At 52.7% G+C, this 21,978-nt stretch overlaps 1 protein-coding gene across 1 annotated transcript in view; it reads left to right on the top strand.

Moving 5' to 3' along the window:
• The first annotated feature begins 502 nt into the window (after positions 1-502).
• The window catches only part of LOC128278521 (uncharacterized), a 37,537-nt gene continuing 16,061 nt past the window's right edge, over positions 503-21,978 (top strand). The window contains exons 1-2 of the mRNA XM_053017250.1: positions 503-706; positions 792-1,468. Coding sequence (XP_052873210.1) covers positions 503-706; positions 792-1,468 — 881 coding nt within the window. The remainder of the gene's footprint in view (positions 707-791; positions 1,469-21,978) is intronic.

Here is a 21,978-nt window from a genome sequence, read left to right as displayed (position 1 = left end):
TACCCGCGAATCCCTGTGTGCCGGTTAGCAATATGAAGTGAACTCGCTCCTCGGTGCGTGTGTGTGTGATTGTTTCTTTGTCCGTTCTCCATCCGGTGCTTTGTCGGAAGCCACGCGGAATTCGTTGGTGGCTGCCCGGTGGCAAAAGTGTCGCGCCACTGAAAATATTGTGCTGTGTGTGCAGTTTCCCCGGTCTGGGGCAGTGTCAAGGAATTGCCTACGAGCCACTCGGTCGGTGTCAGAGAGAGAGCCCGACGTCGAATACATGCGCGCAAGTGAAGTGAATGGTTGCGATAGGTACGCGTCACGCAGCGAAGGGTGTTCAGTGGCACGATTGGTGATAAGGTGGTCCGGATAACCCGTTACGGGTTCGCGAGTGTGGAGAAAAATCGTCGAAAAACGTCTTTACGGCCGTGCCGTTTTTATCAAATCGAAAGCAATCAGCTCCCCATTTAGACGCGGCACGCCGAGCGCCAGTGAGCGTCGAATGTCAAACTTACAGATGGATCCAACGGCATCGCAGCAGGCGGCAGAAGCCGAGCAACCGGAGGCGGCGGATAGTGGCGAAAACGAGACTCCGACGGGGGAAGCCATCGTCTCCAGCAGTGACCCTGGTGTGGTCGAACGGCAATCATCGGAACTAAAGGAAAGCAACGTGCCGAAAGAATCCGCATCCCAGGGTGACTGCAGTTCCACCCACGAAAAAGTACGTGTCCTGCCGCACACACACACACATGCGCGATTACGTTGCTCTTACTGATAATGCGTATTCCTCTTGCTCTTTCTTGTAGACAAATCCCGATGCTTCCGAGGCGCAACAGGACAATGAGGAACCTTGCTTGATTGAAAATTCACCGGAAAAGATCTCTCCGGAAAAGTTCAATGAAGATGAACTCAAAAGCCCTCCGGAGCTGGAAGTATTTTCCATCGAAGAAGAAGAGACGAGCACCGAGGAGGGCGAAGAGGTGGAGGTAGAAGAAGAACCAGCAGGCGGCGAAGAGACAGTCGGTGCCGTCGAAGACTACCTGGAGATGGACGAGGACGAAGAGATGTTCCTCGAGAGCACCGATCGGATCGGGGCAAACGAATCGATTGATAACGATCTCAGTACCGACGAGTACACCGATGATGAGAAGCGATCGGCCAACAAACGGGACTCGAAACGGCGGAAGTCCTCGGAAGACGACGAAACCGATGACGATGACGTTCAAGTATTAACCGATGACGATGATGAGGAGGTTGAGGAGGAAGAAGAATACGGAGATGATGATGACGATCCGGAAGAGGAAGACGATGGTGAGTTCCTAGAACGGAGAAGTTCCCCGCTGGGCTATTCGCGCTCGGGACGATACGGCAGCGTTTCGGATTCGGACAGTGACGGATTCGTAGTGGAGCGAAAACTGAGGAAGCGATACGACGACTACCCGAGCAAACTGGCGGCAACCATCCGGAAACGGGCCATCAAAGTGTAAGTAGATGCTCGCAGTTCATTGTTCCGTTCAGTTTTCAGTATTTCAGTATTTTGCCAAGTTGCCAAACTGTTACGATGTAAATGAATAATACGAGTAGGTGGTTGGGGCCATGAAACTTTTCACGGTTCGGACTCGTGCAAAAGTTTTCGCTTTCCGTTTTACGCAATTACGATGCTCTTCGTTGCAATTCCTCCACTGCTGGTAATGGCGTCCCGCGCGCTCCGGCGTCAATCGATGTCCGTGCATATCATTTCAACGCCATCCATCCGGCGCATCACCGGAATGGCGGCAGCTAAGAATAGGTTTCCTGGTGCGCCGCGCCGCGTTGCGTTGTGTGTTGATGAAAGAATTATTTCATAGCTCACCTCGTCCGTTGGCATGGCAGCGTCGTCAGAGTGCAGTGGACAAGACTGCACAGCTCGATTGGCGATGGATGTGTGTTGCCGCCGCATGCTTCTTCTTTCTGCGTGCCATACATTTCCGTTACTGCAAATTCGCATTACCGGGTGGCCCGCAGTAGACGCGGTCAGTGCGTGGTTCGCCCACGGCGGACGGATTATGACGCTGCTGCTGCTGCTACGCGGAAGATGGCGCAAGGGTCGCGTGGCGTCCTTTCATTTGCGCCTGGAGGGTATTTATTTTCTTTTCCGTAGGAAGGGTAGAATGGGATGACGCGCGTCCGTCGGTGTCGGACGGTGTGTGGCGTGGCGGCGAGAGCATCGATTTGCACATGCGCCAGATGACGACGGGGCACACGTAGAAGCGGAGCGGATGCTGTGTGTGTTGATTGTGCTCGTGATGGACGGGCCGTCGCTGGTTTGTGGTCGTCGTGAGTTCCGATGGACGGTAAAGACGGTTCGTTTTGGGAGCATTTTTACACCACAGCACCCGGTGGTAGTAGTGGTTCTGAGATACGTGGCGGTGGAGGACTGCATATGAAATGTAACTTTCATTTTTGCCCCACAGGCCCCCCAACCGTCTGGATGGATCTGGATCGGTCAATTGATTTTTTTTGTTATCGAAACGCATCGATAGTTTAAAATTAAACTTTTAAATGCATCGCACCGTCAGGATGTCCTTGGGCCACACGGTTCCACGCACCGATCGTGACTGGGTCACCGCACGGTGGCTGCTGCTGGTCCGTACCGTTTGACCGTGGCTCCGGAGCAGTACGTATGGCCGTGGTTGCAGTTTGCAAATTCAACCGCACTGTCCCTGAACCGACCGCCCCACACGTTCGCCCCACTTCGCCGGCGTGGGGCCAGCCACCCAGCACCCGGCGAGCGAGCGGGCGAGCTAACACAACAACCTTCTGCAACCTTGGCTGCAACCACCGAAGAACCGAACCGCGCGAGAGAACGGTTGCGGACGCGCAAACGGCATTTGCAAAGAAAAGGGCAAAGCCAAAAATCATGCCAAGGTAACGCCAAAGCGAAGCGCGCGCGACCAGCGGCAGAGTGGCATTAGCTTTTGAGCTCTTAGCTCGCGAAGCATTAGCACCAGCTAGCCAGCCACTCGCCAGCCCGCACTCCGGGCAGTGCTCTAGTGGCGCACGGAGGGTGATGATAGTTGTTGGGCTCTCGTCGCTGCTGCCTCGCTCTACCCATAACCCCACGCCGCCGCACGGTTTGTGGTTCAACTTGATTCAATTGACCTTTTGTCGGATCTGTCACAAACCGTGGTGCATCGCCTAGCACCCGTGGCACACTGTCCCATTGCAATGCGCTGTTATCGCTAGATGGACAGCGGAGTGATCAGAATTAGGCGGATTAATGCCATGTGCTTATGGGACTCGTGGTAAGGCATATTTCTGTCCCGATCTATGCTTTGTCCTTGTGGATATTAACATTAAATAAACTATTAGATGTTGTCAATATTCTAATTTTTAGTGGACTGTGGATATAAACTGTAACATTGAAGCTCTTTGTCCAAGAACACGTCGCGCACGTCATGCAGTCGGTACGTGATGGCGAAAGTTTGGTCCTGATTTTCTGTCACCGGGGGAGAAAAATCCGATGTCCTACGGAGCCGGTTAACAGCGTTCAGTCCGCTCCAGAGTGTTGTAAAATCTTTCCCCACGGCGAAAAATGTTGGCAATGGAAAACGAGAACCAAATCCTTCAGCATGATACGATGACTGTTGACCGACACGGTGACGACGTGGCCGGCAATCATCAGAAAGTGCGATAATGCTGCAGTGGGAGCATGGATGCCGCAGGAGGTGTATTTTATGATTTCATTCACCGCCGACCGACAAACGCTTGGCCTGCGGACCTCCCCCGGACACGTTGAATGCATTTTCCTCGCTTCGACGCTGGTCGATGTCGTCCCGGTTTCCCCGGAGAGAGGGACGGACGGACAGCTGCACTAACGGTGCAAAAGGCCACCGACCGTGTGCTGCTGCGGGGGCCAGGCTGGTTAGTAACCCCTACTCCGCGTTCTCCTTGCAGTATCCTTGAAATTCATGCTGCAGCGTTACATTGACTTTCGTCAAAGTGCTCCTTCCAATGACCTTTCGGTACCCGGGGCGTAAAAAGTGCAAATCGAGCGATAAACTGCAGAAAGGCAGCATACATAAAGTGTGAGAAACAATATCCTCGGCATCGGGAGGCAGGCAGTCGCAGCGCGGGGTGGATGGAACCGCAACGTGCAATCGAAGTCCTGCCCGCGATTGTGTCACGTTTTCCGAACGATGATTTTCCAAGTTTGTTGACACGAACCCGCAACCGGGGGAGCCCGGCGCCCTAAAACATGCTGAAATCTTGGGGCGGACAGGTGAGATGGTGGATTCATAAATCCCCTGCCCATTGTTTCTGGCGCCCGAAGGCGGGACCCCTCCACATATGGTTCGTGTGATGCGCTTGTTCACTAATTAAATTGAAACCAAGTATTCTCGCCGACGAAGCGCCCGGAGCCGGTGGAAACAGGCCGTGAAAGTCACTCGCGCTGATGCGTCGTCGCCAACTGCAACCTACCTCTATATTTGGGGTGGATTTATTTTTTGCACCATTAGAACGACGCTGCTCACCACTGCGAGTGGTCGCATTTTAACGACTGTCTGCTAATCAATAAAAATTGGCACGTTTTCGTGCGCGCTGCACCACCGGTGTTCCGGCGCCGGAAGGTGCGAACGTGTGCGTGTGTGTGTGCCGCGCATTGAGTGCAATGATCGATCGCGGCCGGGCGTCCTTTTTTTGTTCTTCCGAGCCCCTACGACCACGGTTCTTGGGGTCCTGCACTTAGCGATGCAGCTTTAATGGGTTGTTTTCCCGTTTTGGAAGTCGTCCGACCGCCGGGGATCGTATGAAGTCACCTTGAAAGACAATCGTTAGGGCAGGAACGCACGCAGCCACTGTCTTCAAGCTATTGTTGGAATTTGCAAATTTATGGCAACTGTCAAATGGTAGTTCTTTTCTGAGCACCGCGTTTCCAAAGGGTACTTCGATTCGATAGAAGCCGCGCTGTGATGCGAATCGATAAGGAGATGATTGCTGATAAAAACGCGCCAAACGCGCACGAATATGTTGCGATTAAAATGGGATATTTATTGCCGGGCGCCTCTCGCGTTCGGGTGGCATTAGAAGTCAATCATGCGGTCGCCAATCGTCCCTATCGGAGGTCCCTAGCCTCACTGGGTCCTAGTTTGCTTTCTTTCCCCCCCCTCGATAGCGTCGATGCAATCGAAAGTGCGATTCGGCATGCCACGGTGTCAACGATCAAACCTCGGTCCTTTCGGGGCCTTCCACAAGGACACTGGCATTTATAGTGCCCTTTCTTTCGAAGATTGTTATGTGTAAGTTGAAGGTTGACCCGCGTGGTCGACACACGACTCTTCGTGTCGAAAAAAGTATCGTCGTAGAAGGTGTGCTGCCGTTTGAACCCGCGTAAAGCAGGGGAGCAGTTGAGTGGCCACCCGGCCATATTTGCTGCAGTAGCGCTGCACTGCACTCTGTTTCGTTTTTTTTTATTACAATGACCTTCCGTCCTTCGGGCGATAGCTTAAGCTCGCAAATTAAGCGAAATGAATGCATAACTGTCCAGTGACACGAACTGGTGCGGTGAGCGGTAGCGGTCTCCAATCAACCACCGAGTGCAGGGTGACCGAATCAACCGCGCACCATATTGGCGGTGACAATAATCGCATCGGCCACCGGCTGAACACAAATTGGTACAAATTTTCAAAAAATTATCAAAAATAATATCTTGTTTAATCTTATTTTAGTGCCCCTGGGAAAAGAATTGAAGGAGTACGGTACGGAGTTGCGTTTGTTGTCGTCCGGTGTGTCTCGGTGGTCCCATCGGAAGTGGCGCGCACGACGCGGGCCAAGTATGTCATATATATTGCAGTGCAATGAGCTCACCTAGTTGTCGAAGGTGCAGCACCCGAAGACAGCACCTCACTGGTGGCGACAGAAAGAAAAAAGAAACAATCTAACCACACCCCGCGGGGACCAGAAAGGAGGTCAAGAAGGCGGCTGCGCGGAGGGAGTCAACGACACACAGGCGGACACTTACAAAGTGTGCATGAACGCGATTGTCGTCACTACAATTTACGCTCCAATCCGCGCCATCCCGGACACTGGCTTCACGAAAGGAGTGCGCGAACGCGCCTTTTATTGGCCACGCTAAAAGCTGGCAGTGCGAGACTGCCCAGCCCGGCCACCAGCTCCATTTGTTACGAATTTTATAGACCGCCGGACCGGACGACGTGTGTAGCAGCAAACAGGGTACGAAAGGACATGAGCAAATGCGTGTTATGCTTCCGATCTGCAATCGGCGCGCGTCCCTAAACACACAGGGGTGGTCGCAATTCTTGTTTACGACCGCCCAGCCTGCCGGCCGTCATTGGCCCGTTTCGCCACGGAGGGAAGGCCAGGCCAGGGATCGTCGGATAATGCTACGGGCGCGGGGGTCAACCGTTGCGAGTGGTTGGATTAAAAATGATTGCACACCAGTTCATTGAATCTTCTGCCACCTACGCGCTCGCGCCTCTGGTGCCGGGTGTGGTCCCTTCCGGAACGCCGTCATGGCAAGCGGTCAGCGACAGGCCGCTAGAATGCGCTTACTGCAGCAGCAGTAGCAGCGGGCAGTTAATGATCACCGCCCGTCGCCGTCGCGTTGACGCGCAAGACGATCGTCGAGTCGAGCATCATCCAAAAAATATGGCAATGTTCGTCGATCGACGGCAACCAGGGCCATCGTGCCGAACGAATTGGTGTCTCGCTCACTCTCGTTCGCGCCTAGAGTTCATTGACCCCAGAGCGAGCGCGCGCGCACGCGCGCAAATGCGCGTGATCATCTCTGCGCCACGCCAACCAAATTCAAGCAAAGCATCATCGTCATCCCCTCGGCCGCGCAACAGCAACCGAGCACAACAAACATAACCCACCACCACCCTCCGCCGCTGGGGTGGCGGTGGTGGTCTCTTTCGTTACGCCTCGTTGCATCCGCGGCCACTGCATTGGATGCAGATTAAATGCTATTTATTTGATTACCTTCAACATTTTAACGGCGCTGGCGGGCGACGCGGACGGCTCGCCTTCCGGCGGCGACGGCGACGGTTGCGAATTATCCGTGGCGGTTTTGGTTCGTGTCTCGATCGATCGACCGATGATGGATTGCGGTTTGCTATTTACAATCAATGTTTGTAATGGTTATTTTTTTCAATTATGAGTTCATAAAGACAAAAAATACAAACAAAATTCGTTTACTAAGTAACAGACCAGGGCAGGACAGTTTAATCGATCGGATGCAGGCGTTTGTTTTTAAACCGACTTCCACCGTAGAGGTGTGATCACTACATGTGCACAGGATCGCTTACGACAAATCGTAAAAGCTGACGTAAGCTTCTCCAGGCAACCTCTGCCCCCTGCCGGGAAAAAGATCGAAAACAAATTGGGACATTAACGCGCTTCGCTTCGATCATCCTGTGAACCTCTTCTTACGTTACGGGTCGATGTGGCCACTGCGCGCGCCAAGAACCTCGTGTGGGTGGAAAATTAATCTAAAAGGGTGGCGTACACGCCACAACCAGCGCGCTTCCTTTTTTATTGTGATACATTGCCACCTCACGGCGAGTCAAGTACACGGCAATAAATGGACACCGCCGAAGTCAACGACCGAGTCGGAAAAGCGGGTGACGTATAATGTGACGCAGAAAATCTGTTTTCACCGTCCCGGCGATGGATTCGATTAATAAAAGTGCAACCGCGCACGGCACGGCACGGTGCCGGGGGCTGGCCATCGAGCGAACCGGCGAGGGTGGAAGAATATTTCCTGCAAGAATGTCGCAACCCAACCGTGCGACCGTGCCGAAGGATGTAAATAACCGCCACATAAGCCCGGGCCAGTCCCGGGCATAGCGCCCGGTGACCTTCGCCGGCGACTCCTCCGGCGGAGCGACAGGATGTGTCTGGGTGTCCAATGTAAACCCCGAACCCCCCGTGCGTGTACGTTGAGCGACGCCACCGTGACCGGGAAAAGGGTTACCAGTAGGGTGTTGCGGAACTGACAAAATCCTTAATAGCTACGAAAATGGCGCAGAGCAGATAGTAAAATATGTAACGATCCGATCCACCGCGACGTGTGCTTAGCGAAGTTTGACCCATGTGGGCGCTACGGCAACGAAAAAGAGAGTTCATTGGACTTTCCTTTGGGCGGTATTTTAGGGAGGGTGGATTCTTTTTTATATAACTTCCGTTGTGGCAGCAGCAGCAACAGAAGCGCATTGCTCTTTTTTATCCGTTTTTCCCTGGCGTTGGTTTCCGGCGAGATTCTTCCATGCGTGGTGGTAGCTGCGTGATTGGAAAAACATACATTAATAACGGTGGAGTAGAATACTGTCCAATACTTGCGTTTAATAAAAATCTTCTCCAAAGGACCTTAAATTTCATATCGCAATTCGACATTAAAGTGACTGTTGCGAAGAACAAGCCGACTTGCACTTGTTATGATCGGCCGCAAGCTGAGCCACGCGGGGGACAGAAACAACGGAACTGTCACCGACAGAAGCGTTCAGGCGAAACGGCCGCTCGCGACGGCGAAAACCAGGCAGGTAGCCCACTTGCATGCGAGGCTGGAAACGAGGACCCACGGCTGCGTGCGTAGCGCACCTCGGATCAGCTGGCGACCCGGACCGGGGTGCAATGACCGGCGACGACGCCGTCTCCGGCAGTTGGAATTTAGAAGCGTAGAGCGCCAGACGGGTTTTTTTTAAACCCCACGTGATCTTTCATTATTCTCAAAAATAAAGTCTATAAGGTTTGAAGAACCGTCTGTTTCTTTTTTCTTCAACTCAATCAGTTGCAGTTCGCAACAGTGACGGTTTGGAGCTTCATTAACGTCACAAAATGCTGCCGGATTCCGACAACGCGCCCGTGCGTTTGTCAGCTTGTCAATCGAAGGACATCCACACAGGGGGGACCACTTGTCGCTGTCTGTGTGCCATAAGCGAAGCAGATGGAAAGCTAAGGAAAGCGCTTAAAAATACCCCACCAAAAACATAAAGGAGAGGCTCTCTTAAGCACCCCCGGGTCCGTGGTCTTCGTGTCTTCCCAATCGTCCCAATCCTTAAATGCCAAAAACAACGACCTGTCGGTGAACTTTTGCGCCCATCGTGTAGTCCACGTAGACCTTCACCTGCCTGGAGCAGGAGCTAGCTGGCTGCAGAGTATTCCATTAGTGAAGTGATGAGTAACCGCCATTCCGGGCGTGTGTACTAAAACCCGTGGCAAAAAGCGGCGCTATGAACCGCGCCCTCTACTCCGAGGGGGGACCCCCATATTGCACCGAGAAGAAGGGCTTCTCCGTGCACCACCAGCACCCCATATGCTTTCGTTCGCTGTGGCGGGACCCACCTCGGGGTCGGTTCTCTTCCATTTTTATGCTTTCTTTGACCGGTTGCTGATAATCTGAGCCACCACCTGAACCACCTAGTCGCCGTGGCCCTGGCTGGGGCTCCGGGCTCTGCGTGGGTCGAATGTCCTTCAGACTAATTTAACCTTCACGAACACACGACACGGTCACCGACACGTTCAAGCGGCGTGACCGCCGTCGTCGTCGTCGTCACTCAACAGGTGCACACCTTGTCGGAAAGGAAGATGGCGACGATGGCGGCAGAAAAAGTGTGTCTGTCCTTTAGCCAACAAACACCACGTGTGTGTGTGTTCGTTCTCGGAATCAGCTGGTGGCTTGCGTGAATGTTATCGAAAAGTAGAGGGTCACACCTTCCAGGCACCAGCCAGAACCCGCCCGTTGCTGCCGGTAATTAATATCGATAGATTAATTAAAAGATTTATTGTGGTTCCTTACACCTTGGGGAATAGTTGTTGAGGACATTTTTGGTACGATCTCAGGTCATGCCGAAGTATTGGGAGAGTGTTCCGAAAGCCTTCCACAAGTAATCGGCGGTGGTATGTACCTTTGTTCGGCCAATGTCAGTGCGACAATTGAGACTGGTTTAGGATTTTAATGTTTGACAATCGTCTCGGGTTGATTGAAGTGATTTGTAATCCATGGATGGAAAGAAAAACGATATGATTTGTTGCCCAAAAAACGGTCGTAAGAGGATTAGAATGAATGTTTCCAGAAGCGGCTACCTTCATGCGTTCAGCGTCTACTGCAAGGATGCAGAACCGAGGCCTCCGCCCCGACGGCGATCACCGGCCACTGTAATGCGATCGATCTTCTCCACAGTCGGCGGCGGCGGCAGGCGCACTGTATCCGGGCACCGATCGTGGTCTACATACCGTATCGAGTGATCCGAGGGCTGACGGTAATGACGTTCAATGCCACACACGAATGCTTATCCAAGGACGACACTATGCACCAGGGCCACACTCGGTGCTGTGTGGTAGTAGCAACACAAATCTCACAGCCCAAAAATGCCGTCAATTCGTCGAATGTCACACGGCGGGAACATAAAACCATGCTCATGGATCATTAGCTGGTCGCGATCCGAGCTCTGATCCGAGCGCAGATTGTTTGCTTGTTGTTGGAGGTTTTATCGCAAGAAATCATATCTGGTTGCCAGATAGCCGTGCCGTACCGTGCGCCGCCGCCAGTAGTCGTTGTAGCCGCGAAGGCTAGCGATTGGTCTTTGGTAGGTCTAATGGGGATGGCGAGATCCAGCACGTCCGGTCACGAGGGTTGGGACGATCAGTCGGCAGAGAGCGATCGTTCATCTAATTTATCTTCAGGTTGTCTATGATTCTTCGCACTATTCAGGATTTCCACAATTAATCACATGCTGCATAAATTACAGCGCTCCGGGCTCCGGCCACTGTAAAAGACCCAGTCGGCCCAAGGGTTGATTAGGTGTGTACCTCCGCCGGTCTTCCGGTGACCATGGATTTCATCTCGCCATTCACTGTTGACGCGGTTGTACGGCCAACGCCTGCCTGCCCGCCCTGCTTACTATGCACCAGGCGGTGGTGTTCTATGACTCTGTTGACATCATCAGCGCCGCCCGGTATCAACGGTCTGGGCCTCTCGTCCTTGGCCTGTCTCTGGGCCCAGCCCAGTGCATCGTTCCATCCGAAGACGGGACGGTTTCTATACACACTGCGCACACACACCCTTGAGAGTATAATCAGATTGACAGGAGAGATTAAACGTTCGAGTAACGCGTTGAATGCATCGCGATCGAACGCTGTACAGATTTGTATGTATAGGTCCCCTCACAAGATTCGCCCCAAATTCGAGGGCGGAGGACAAACACAAAACGATATTTGGTAACGTTGTGTTATCTTGCGGCAGCAGCAGCTGCTTCAGCATCGTCCCCAAGGTTAGTCATCCTTCGGGGGCCGGTGTCGATTCTTGGGGCCGGTGCCGTGTGTCCTCCACTTTACTGCCTGTGTACCGTGTGCTGGTGGTACTTCTCCGAGACATATCTAGGTTACGCCGCCACCTCAATTCCCCTATCAGTCCCCGACGCGACGGGTGTCTGTCATTTTTCTTTAAGTCCCAACGATTCCAAACAAGATGAACGTATTTTCCAGCGCTCGGTGGGCCAAACTTTCGGCGATACTGGAACTTGCCCCAAATTGCCAATCGGTCGCCACGTCGAAAGTCTAAGCTCTTCAACCAACTCACCCGAATCCGGTAAGGGTTGCCGGGTGGCTTCGACGGTCGCGAGATGGGAAATTTTGTCACGTTCCGCTCATTAAAACTTCTCGGCACGACGACGATGTCGCGGTATTCGTGGCGTGGCGTTCGAGTGCAGCCAGATGAAGCTGGCTGGCTGACGCATCTCTGGGCGCTCGGGTGGAGCGCAAGAGGCCACTTCGACAATATGGGGTAGCGTTGTACCGCGAGAGTGTGTGCGTGTGTGTGTACCCCTTTTTGCAGGGCTTAGTGCGCTGGAGTGCCGCCGCGTTGAATATCATCTTCACCATCGTCGTGGTCGTCACCGTTGTCGCGACGATGACTTCTGCCAAACCATGTGGAGTGGACTCTCCAAAAGCGCACGGCGCGGAGAGGGGTCTCAGTTGATTTGTTGCGGCGGCACAGGAGTTGCGGTTCCCGTCTTTATTTGTCTGGGGTATTGGCTGGCGATTGACTGCAGTGCAGTTGCAGTTGCAGTCGCTGGCCCGCGCGGTCACCCGTCGTCGATACGGCCAAGGTGACTTTGCTTGCTGCTTGTGTGGAGGTCGCGCACTGCGTGTGTGTGTGTGCGATTTTTTACGGGCTGCTGCGCTTGCCTAGAATGCCCTTCAGTGCCGACGGATGATGAGGTGACGGTTTCTTACGTAAGAATGGGACGGGACCGAAGACTTCACAATCCGTCGCCGTCATCGCCATGCGGCGCACAGCCTACAATCTGGAACAATTGGCCACATAGCATGATGTTGATAAGAGGTTTTCAGGGCTCATACCGATTAAAATCCATGTTACGATGTTTGAACTGAGTCACCAGAATCGGAACTTCCCCAGATTTCTGCAGATCGCGCGAAGTTCTGAGTTGCGGTTGCGGTCTGCTAACGCAATAGGTAAACATAGCGCCCCGTGCATGGTGTGTTATCACATTATCCCCAGGAGAGGATCGGTGCACGATCACCGTACCGTGGTGGTGGTTCCTTTGTTTTAAGCACCCAAGGACGGCGGACTGCAGAGAGTTGACCTCCTTTCGGTCGGACGCGCACCGCATCCGGTGTGTGGTGCGCGTCTGCGAGGTTGACAATTGTTGTTTGACGTTTGTGGCGATGTTTTTTTTTCTGTCAGACCTCTCGAGGACAAACCGCGGACGTTGATGAGGTGTTTGTGGTTGGGTGCGCTTGTTGAGGTCAGTGAACTGCCAAAGTTGCTTGCCATCATCATATGTCGGTGTCGGTGGATGTGCCTGCAAAAAAAAAGGACTGAAGCTTTTCGTCGTCGTGGTGCACAAAAAACAAATCATCGATTTCTTCACCGAAATGGGTGGTGGTGGTGAGCGATGACACACAATGTGGGCAAATTTTACGTGCGACTTTCGGGACCGTCGTGCACCATGTTTTTATGGTCCTTCGTGTTTTATGTTTGATGACTGTGCTTTCTAACCAGCACCTGTCGGATTTTTTTTTCCTCGCCCATCTGTTGCCATTCTCCGCGTTGTGCCGTGCTTGGGGTCCGAGGTCCCTAGGCAATACGACGGGGTACTTTACCTAGCAGCGCGCACTATAAGGTCTTTCGTGGTGCTCTTCTCGGCGACGTTTCACGCTAATTTGGCGTTTGACCTCGATCTTCGCGCTCACACAAATCGAAGGCTTTCGGTGGTGGACTCTCCGGTGGTTAATCGCGATCCCTGGAGCCTCAGCAATTTTGCCCTTTCGCTTAGAGAGAGAGAGAGATGTAACAATATAGAGCTTCAGTCACCATGACGACGGCACTTACTTTGTGGTTTGCCTGCTTAGTGGTTTCCAACCATTCTCTTTTGAGGTTAGACTCTCTGTCGGCACCACGTGGCCCCCAGGGGGTTTTCTTCTGCCCCGGCGAGGTGCACTCCACCTCCTCCGCGACCCCGGCTGGTCCGGCTGTCCTCGACCGTGGGGGTTGGGTCTATTGATTCGCAGTCGGCTAAGCAACTGCAGTGCACTACTATGCAACGCTAACGCAACGCCACACAAGTCAACACACATTCTGAGCCTTGACAGTTGTGCTTAGTGCGCGCGCGCTCGCTAATCCAAACAACGGACGCCGGCCGTGCGCTGCCTTGATCGTCCGCAAACTCCTTGGAAGTCGGCACGGCCAGCAGTCACACCGTCTCTCTCTGGCTCACTCGCCGGGCACTCGAAGGATATTGGGGGCGGCTTAAGACAACAATCCCCGCGCGCGCGGTCCCCGATCTTCACTAATCGCGAGGTACACTCGGATAGGGCCACCCTCTCTAGAGGTTCTCGTCGGACCTTCGGACCACCGATAGAGATTGTTGCGAATGCCAATGCCAGAGTCGATTCGAGTCGGCGAGATATGTGCGCGCTCGCGCGCTGTGGACTGTGAACGCGTCGTAAAAAAGGGGGTCAGTCTTTACACCCTCCCTCATTAAATGGCCGAGCGGGCTCGTCGCATATCTTGACGCTGTGTTGACCTCTTCTCACGGGGCCCGTGTGGGCATGCTGCATCTCTGGACGAACAGGACGAGCTTCTTCGCGTTTTCGACCTGCGAAGCTGCTACAAACTGTCAACGTACCGAAATCCCCACCGTGTGATGGGTTTAGCGTACCCGTAACTTTATGGACTGCAACCGAGATAGGGGTGGGTTTCTCGCTGGCGTAACCTTCACACATTGTATGTTGTGGGCTTCTTGAACTGCTGCGAACGGTGCGATGCTTGAGCGTTGATTTTTTGTCTGGGCTGCCCTCTTTGGAAGGAAGGTCAAACTTTTATGTTTCCACGCACACACACGTCATCGATGATCTCTGTGTGCTGTGATTGGCGGTGTTTGATGAATTGTCAATCGTTTTTTTTTTGGATTCACTTAACGAAGGTGGGACTTTCCCTGGGATTTGGTCATCCTTCGGAATGGATAAATACGTACCTGAAACAGAACATGAATATCTGTTATGTTACACTGTTATTTTGTTTATTCAAACTATTTGAGAAACTTATTACGATTGCGGCACAATTGCAACCTACCGCATTATGTGATTTGTACACACGCTGAATTGTCCTTATGCAAGCGAAGGTTGCTTCGATTCACCTTCTCGAATTAGCAGCCTGCCAGAATGCGTTTATGTGTACCATTTAAATTCTGCAGTAACGCCTTGTAACTGTTGCAAAAATTGGCACAAATTTATTTCAACTTCGCGTCCTTATCTAAAACTATAAATATTTTGAATTTCTCTTTTCCAATGGGCTGTTTGAGTCTTGATTCGCTCAGCACCAGCAACCGTGCCGTATAAGCATGGCAGCGCAGCCATGAATTCCTTCTAACGAATTTTGTAACGCTAGTAACGCTTTCGTGTGTCAGACGTAAACAAATTAGCAGAAATGGCGCATTTTCATAATCGGAGCGCGCCAAAGCGCTGCGTCGTGTACCACCGCCACCCTCTGAAGAAAAAGCAATCTCCTTTTCCTATCAAGATCTACGCTGCTGATGGTGAAAACGCATTGCCCGCAACGCTGGTGCTGCTGGTGCAACGTTCGAGAAGTTGAGTTCACCGACGTCTGCCAACCCCTATCAACTTCATTCCTCATCTCTTAACGTTGTGTTTAGAGTTAATAGATTCGATGTTTGCCGCACGATTCTTGGGCACCCACCCTTTATTGTACGATCGACAAAGCGCGAGAAAAAATATGAATCACTCAGCTCGCGAATATGCCGACTGGTTCCGGTTGTTCCGAGTTATGTAGTTTGAATGTTTCACTCTTTTTTTATTATTCACTTTCCATACCCCATCATCCTCATGACGCATCGGCAGCAGCGATCAACGCGGAACAAAATAGGGAAAAGAAAAAAGGACCAACGAAGAAAAGATCGATCGCTTGGCCCGGGCCGGCTATTGTGGCCTTTGTTTTGTCCACTGGCCCCAATTGTTGCTGCAGCGAGCGAGAGAGTGATGATGTGTGGTTGTGTGTGTTTGTGGCGGCGAGAGACCAATAGAAACGACGCCCCACAGTCGCGGTCGGAGGCCGCCGCGCAGTGTCAAGAACACTTGGCACAGTACAATGCCGTTTGGTACTTCGGGGTGCAGTGCGCTCTAAGCTGCTGTTGCCACGACGAACCGACCCAGTCCCGGTCCGCGTCGAAGCCACTGACACTGTATCCGATTAGCTGCCGGTGGCGGCCGCTCGGGCATTCCTTCTCACTCTCTCGCGAGTGCACTCCCTCCTTGGGGTGGTGTGCATCCCCACAACGCTAGCTCTCCCTCTCTCGCGCTCTCGTGATGGTGGATGCACGCGAAGCTTTCCAACTCTTTGGTCCGAGGTCTCGCTCCCTCTCGTTCATTCTCTCTGGCGATGATGGCGCTGGCGATGATGGCGCTGGCGGTCGGTTTTGGATCCGTAACCTTTCCGCCGTGGGGGGCGAACTCGCCGCGAACCAGAGCCAAGCTCGAACCTCTCGAGGCTCAGTCAATGCGCAACCGTCGACGTCCGCGGACCACGGATATTCTCGCTGCTGCTGCTACCGCTTCGGTTGCACTCCGTTCCGTTCGGTGTCTGTGTGTGTGTGTGTTTACATGTGTTGACGATCGTTACGAGCCCCCACCCGGCCGGCATCCACATCCGCCCACTTGGGTCGAGGACGCGTGGAGCGCGAAGATTGCGAGCAAAACAAAGACGAAAATAATCGTCGCCCGCCGACATCCGACATCGGGTCGCGGGTACTCGTGTGCTGCAGTGGCGTGCGAGAGGTGTGTGTTCTGTGGTTTTTGTGGCCTCCCCATTCACGGCACCGTGGAAAGTGCGAATTTTCACTTTCATCCGTTCTTTTTTACATTTGTTTCGCTCGTTGAGTTTTTTGAGTAAGCAAAAACGGGTTCAGTGATAAGACCGTTGGTGAATGATTGCTGAATTGTTAAAAGAAAAATTGGATTTTTGTGGGGTCGCAAGTAAAACAATTTGCACACAAGCGCATCTTTCAGTGTTGTAGCTGTATTGTGGTGTGAAGAATATTAACCCGGCATTTCAGGGTGGCCACACGAAATCGTGAAGAAGGTTTCGAGCCACCATCCCGAATACAAATATTCTGATTTGCGGAATACCGATGAAAGTGATTCGAAAATAACACCCGTAACATTTCGTGTGATTTCGTGGAAAGTTAGCTAAAATTGTGTAAAACCTCCGCTGAGCAACGCAAATTCGCTGGTGTGTGGTGCGCATATTTGCGTTGCGGCAATGCCATCAACGTGGCACCCAGATCACTTGCACGTATCGTTGGCCACTGGCCAAGAAAGCTATCTACTGCAGCAGCACCAGCACCAGCACCAGCAGCAGCAGCAGTTGCAGTGCGATTAGTTAGTGGCGACAGTGGCCCTTTTTGGTGGCGTTGGCGGGACACGGCAAAAAGAACGGAGCGCAAGGCGGCGCACACGGGACAGCGAAGCGACTAATTGAAAAATAGTAACCTCGGGCGACTCAAATTAACTCGCCTGTAATTACAAAGCCGCCACCGCCGTCGACGTCGACGACGGAACTCTCCCGGTGCAGAAAACCGAGAACTCTCGAACAGGCGCGTATTGCTAGCGCGAAGAGGATCGCTTTAGACGCCCTCTCTATGGCCGGTTCTGAGCAGTAGGCCGCCCGGAATCATCGAACCTTCGAAGCCGGAGCAACAACGGGATCCCCTTGCAGCAGTGAAAGGTCTGTAGCGCCCGGGGGGGCTCATCGAGTTCATATTTTTGCCAGCCGTCGATGGCGATCTTTGGATAATTTTCATGCCCTTTTCAAGAATTTCCATTGAAAAATTCTTCCTGGAGATTCAAAATCACGTTCAAAATCATGTTCAGATCACGTTGGGTCTTTGAAAAACACCAGGCTGCTCCATTTGGGGCGTGGGTCGTTACAAATTCCCAGGAACTGAAAATTCGGACGCAATTATTTTCCTCTTTGCCATTTGCAACCTACACAAACCATGTGCATGTGTTGGGGTGGCATCCATCCCCACCCACACCCACAAACACACATGCACATTGTCTAATGCTTCGCACGATTTCCTATCTGCACGGAAACGCATCATCCAACATGGCAATTCCGGCGCGCCCAATGAAGCTGCTGTCGTTGGTTGGTGGGTTGGTCGTGCAATTAGGTGGGTTCGTGAGATACGTGAGCTGCACGACGGGACGTGTGTGTGTGTGTGGGTTTCATCGGAACGCTGGGTACGTTGTTAGCAATTTCGAAACTCAATCCGGCGAAAAGCTGCTACATTTCGGGCGATGGAAGGTACTGCTTTTTCGGTGAAGCAAAGGATTTTTTTACAAAAAAAAATTATTTCGTCGCTTTTGGGTTGTAACATCGCCCGATGTTTCTTCCAATTGATTAAAAAAAAAGATTTGTCGATTTTCTTAAAATAGGTATCTGTTTGTTAGATGATTTCACCGCCCAAGTGATCATTTAAAACCAAATCCTCTGAGTCATTTATAAATGTTTCGCGGGTGTAGCTCTCGTGCTGGTACGCCCATAGCGAAAATTAGTAGAACACTTTTTTAGCATTTGAAATAGATTGTGGAGAGTCCGTACCGTATTCAACAGTAGCTTGGTCTGGGTTTGTGTGCTGGTCTTTTGGTCCGCAAAACTAATGCGTGATGAGCGATACGAAATGCAATTTTCTCCACAATACCTGAGGTCGTTTCCTATCAATGGCTCTCAACATACGACTTTAACGAAGCCGTTTGTGCAAAATCTGACAGCTATACAATGATGGCAGATGCGTGTTGACAGGAATAGGGTTGCTTTTCCAGGCAAAAGGTGGGAAATTCAGAAAGTGTCTTACTGACTTATGGACCAACCCTGTTTTAGTTCACAAATTCAAAACGGCCAGTGAAACACCTCGCGCCTCCATCGCTATAATGCTGAACTGATAAATCTATACAAATTAATTTCTATTTGATTGTCGCGGAACCGATAATCGTGAAATTTGCCAAAAGAGAGTTTTTGGAGCCGAGTAAGGTCACAAGCATGTTTAGCATGAATTCTAGATATATTGTCCATAACGAGGCAATCAATTATCGTATAGTATGTGCCCTCGCAGGACACCGTTCGTGGGATTCTGCCCAGATTTTTCTACATAATACTTGACCTTTCGTCTTTCGACATGCTTCGACATTTCGACTGGTTAATATAATAATAAAAAATGCATTACACTTCATATTTTAACCAACAACAAGACACGGTCTAGACAGCCGAGGCACAGACAATCACAACAACATGTTTTCACACTGCCTGGCTGGTGCGCGGTTTCAGCCCAAAACGATCCATTTTAGCCCGTTTTCCCTTCCGTTTCCCCACCCGACGAGACGACGCCCACGCACCCGACGTGTGGTGGGTGGCTAATGCAGTCCTCTCCCGCCGCAAGTACAGCCGTAATTGGACAATGGACTTATTTTTAGACGTCCACCGCTGAGTCGTCTCGCTCTTCTTCCTATTTTCTTCCTCACACGATGCGGTATTACTTGCGGTACCTGATAGTGGCCGTTGCTGAATCATCGACGGAATTTGTTGGATATTCCGCAACGGCGGCACTCGTTCCACTCTCCCGGACGTCGCCGGCCCGGAGTTATTGGTAAATGATTAATGTCCGCACGCTTGAACGTAACCTTCGGGAGAGTGTGCCACAGAGTAGCTGTCCGATCGATAGCAGCTCTAGCAGCTTTTCAGCACCTGCCCTTCTAACGTCCTGGAGGGGGTGTTTCGGTTTTATGCTCGGTTGATGCGGAAGCGCTAGGGGACCCCTAATCAAGCCGCCGGCAAAGAATCGTTTGATTAATCGAAAGAGCAATCGACACGAAGCGCGATCGGTTCGCGCGGTGCGCGATGCTGGCTGATATATTGGCCGGGTGAGTTGTGCATTATCATGATTCGCCGGCCACGCCGCAATTATGGGGCTCCCCATCGATGCTTCCTCCAGCATCACCGTCATCGCCGCTGCGACGGGCCAGATCTTCCAACTCGAACTCGACACGCTGGCTCAAGGCCGCGCGCCGAGCTTAGTTGTTCTTATCGCTCCGCGCGGAGGTACTCGCGGTGGTGTTAGAATTGGCCCCAAGAAAACACACACACGCACACCGGCGGAACACAAGGCCGCATACGTCTCGAGAAGTGGTGCTTCTCTGTTTGTCGAGCAGCAAGTGGCGACTGTGTGGCGTGCACTCGCGGGCTCTCTGCACCAAGTAGAGCGTGAACGGCCGCCGCTGTGTGCTCTTCCGATCCGACCCGACTCGATCCGGTTCCGGTGGCGGTGGCGATGGGAAGGAAGGAAAGGAAAGGAAGTCGCCCGCCACTGGAAACGATAGAACTTTTCTAAAGAAACAATCTGTGAAGATGAGCTGAAGGTGCGAAGTGGTGGCGACTGTCGCGTGTCCCCGGCCACCCATGCCCCCCGTCTCGCCAGAAGCCGCGAGTTGCAAAAATGCAGTCGTCCGTCCGACACTGCAGCAGGCGGCGGCGGCGTGTCAGCAAATAATCGGTTCGTCGTCGGAGACCTCGGACCTCGCGCTGCTGTTGTTGTTCCTCGCCACACACGCGCAACGTGGGGGGAAGCGGCGCAGTGGTGGACGGGACGGGGCGAAGTTGTCAAGCCAGAAAACGCCGTCTTCCAGAACGAGCGCGCGCCCGCGGCGGAGTCTTCTCCCGCGGCGAACGAACGTTTGTGGTTGGATCGATCCGAGGCGCGCGGGGTGGTGGTGGCGGCGGCGGACTCGGGGTGCGTGGGTGAGCGCTGGATCGGAAGGGCGCACCTCCGATGGACGGTGACAGAAATAAATGTACTTAACGATGAGCATGGCTAACGCACACACTCGTGCAGGTCGGAACAACCAGCACCACCACCACCACGAGCATATGCAACCTGGCGGGCCGTGGCCTCGTGACCATCGCGCGAAGGCCCCTTCTCAGCCCCCCAGCCCGGCGGCTTGTGCGCGTTACGTAAGTACTTGTGCAGCGACCTTGAGCCGGACACCGTGTGCGACGATCGTGAGACTGGCCGGAGGGGGCGCACCCGCGAGGAACCGCGATCATCCCAAGTCCAGTCCATCCAAGTGTAATGTCGTCGTTACCTGTCATTAGTCAACGCCGCAACGACGGGGTCGTAAATCGCGGGTGGCTATTGCGGGTTTGGGGTTCTTGGGTGACGGGCGGCACCCCCCACTGGGTGCACTGGGGAGTGGCGATCGTCTCCCGTCTTCCGTCTCCCGGCGGAACTCGTGGTTGACCTATTTCCGTTCAGCAGCCGACGCTGCTGCTGGAGGGGAATGTCGGTGGAGCCGCCAGGACGGGCTGCTTGTTGCGGATATTCAATGGCCACCAGCTTGTGTAGACAAAACAATTCCGTTCTAGATCGGGGTTGGGTAGCGTTGCGCGCGCGCGCGTAAAGTTCATTACGAAATCCCGTCCACAGGGCGCACGCTCGCGAGTCGCGCAATATCTCGCGCGCTCGGATCTCGACTCGGGTTCTGCCAGAGTTCCCGGTTTTATGGCACTCGCTCGTCGGGCCGTTCGTTTTGCAAGCGTCTGCAACCCAGCCGTTCCATAACCTCATTCTTTCGCACATGTTATGACATAAGTTATGGTGGGCACTGCCAGAGGAGCCAATGAATAAGACCAATTCATCCGCGGCTCTCGTCCGCGAAAGTGTGCACGGACGTGTCATTCGGTTCGCGGGGTGTTTGAAAGCCGGAATCCGGTGGGTGTTGGACATGTTCCACACCAGAGCCGCCACAGGCTCTAAGCAACGCTCCGTTTGGTTACCATCCTAGTGCGCCCAGTGATCGTGCATAATGCTTATCTGAAGCAGTCACAGCATGGTACTTCTACGAACGATCAGATCAACGAACCTCTTACAGGCAGCCACAAAGTGCCAATTTTATTGAATTACTCACCAAATTAGATGCGCAAAGAAAATCGATTCCGCGTTTCCGCGCAAGCTTCAAATTGCACCCGGGCCGTTTCTGTGCCGATCCACTGTTGTGCTTTGATCTCTTGCGCCGATAGGTGTGGCTCGCAGCGCACCGTTTTACGACCCTACGACGGAACGTTCATCTGGCTGGTTGGTTGCACCCTTGGAGTCGTAAACTGTGCAGCCACTCGGGGTTTATCGGAAACACATGGATGTGCATTTGGCACGGGTAAAATGTTTTCACACGTGTGCACGCCACCACCGTCCAGGAGCAGCCATTTTTTTGCAGCCGAGTGCTTCGAAGAAGGTCCCCCTACTTTTGTTGGCTCTTTTCATGGTGCTTTTGTTGCATTATTATTCTTGTACAGTTTCTTGATTTTACATTCGACGTTCGACACGTCGTAACTCAACCTTACGGAACAATATCGGTTCAAATAGGAAGGAATCAATGTACAGATCATGTTCACAATAATGACGTCAT

Source organism: Anopheles cruzii, chromosome 2 (genome assembly GCF_943734635.1).
Source record: "Anopheles cruzii chromosome 2, idAnoCruzAS_RS32_06, whole genome shotgun sequence".
NCBI lineage: Eukaryota > Metazoa > Arthropoda > Insecta > Diptera > Culicidae > Anopheles > Anopheles cruzii.
This window is presented reverse-complemented; position numbering and strand designations above follow the sequence as displayed.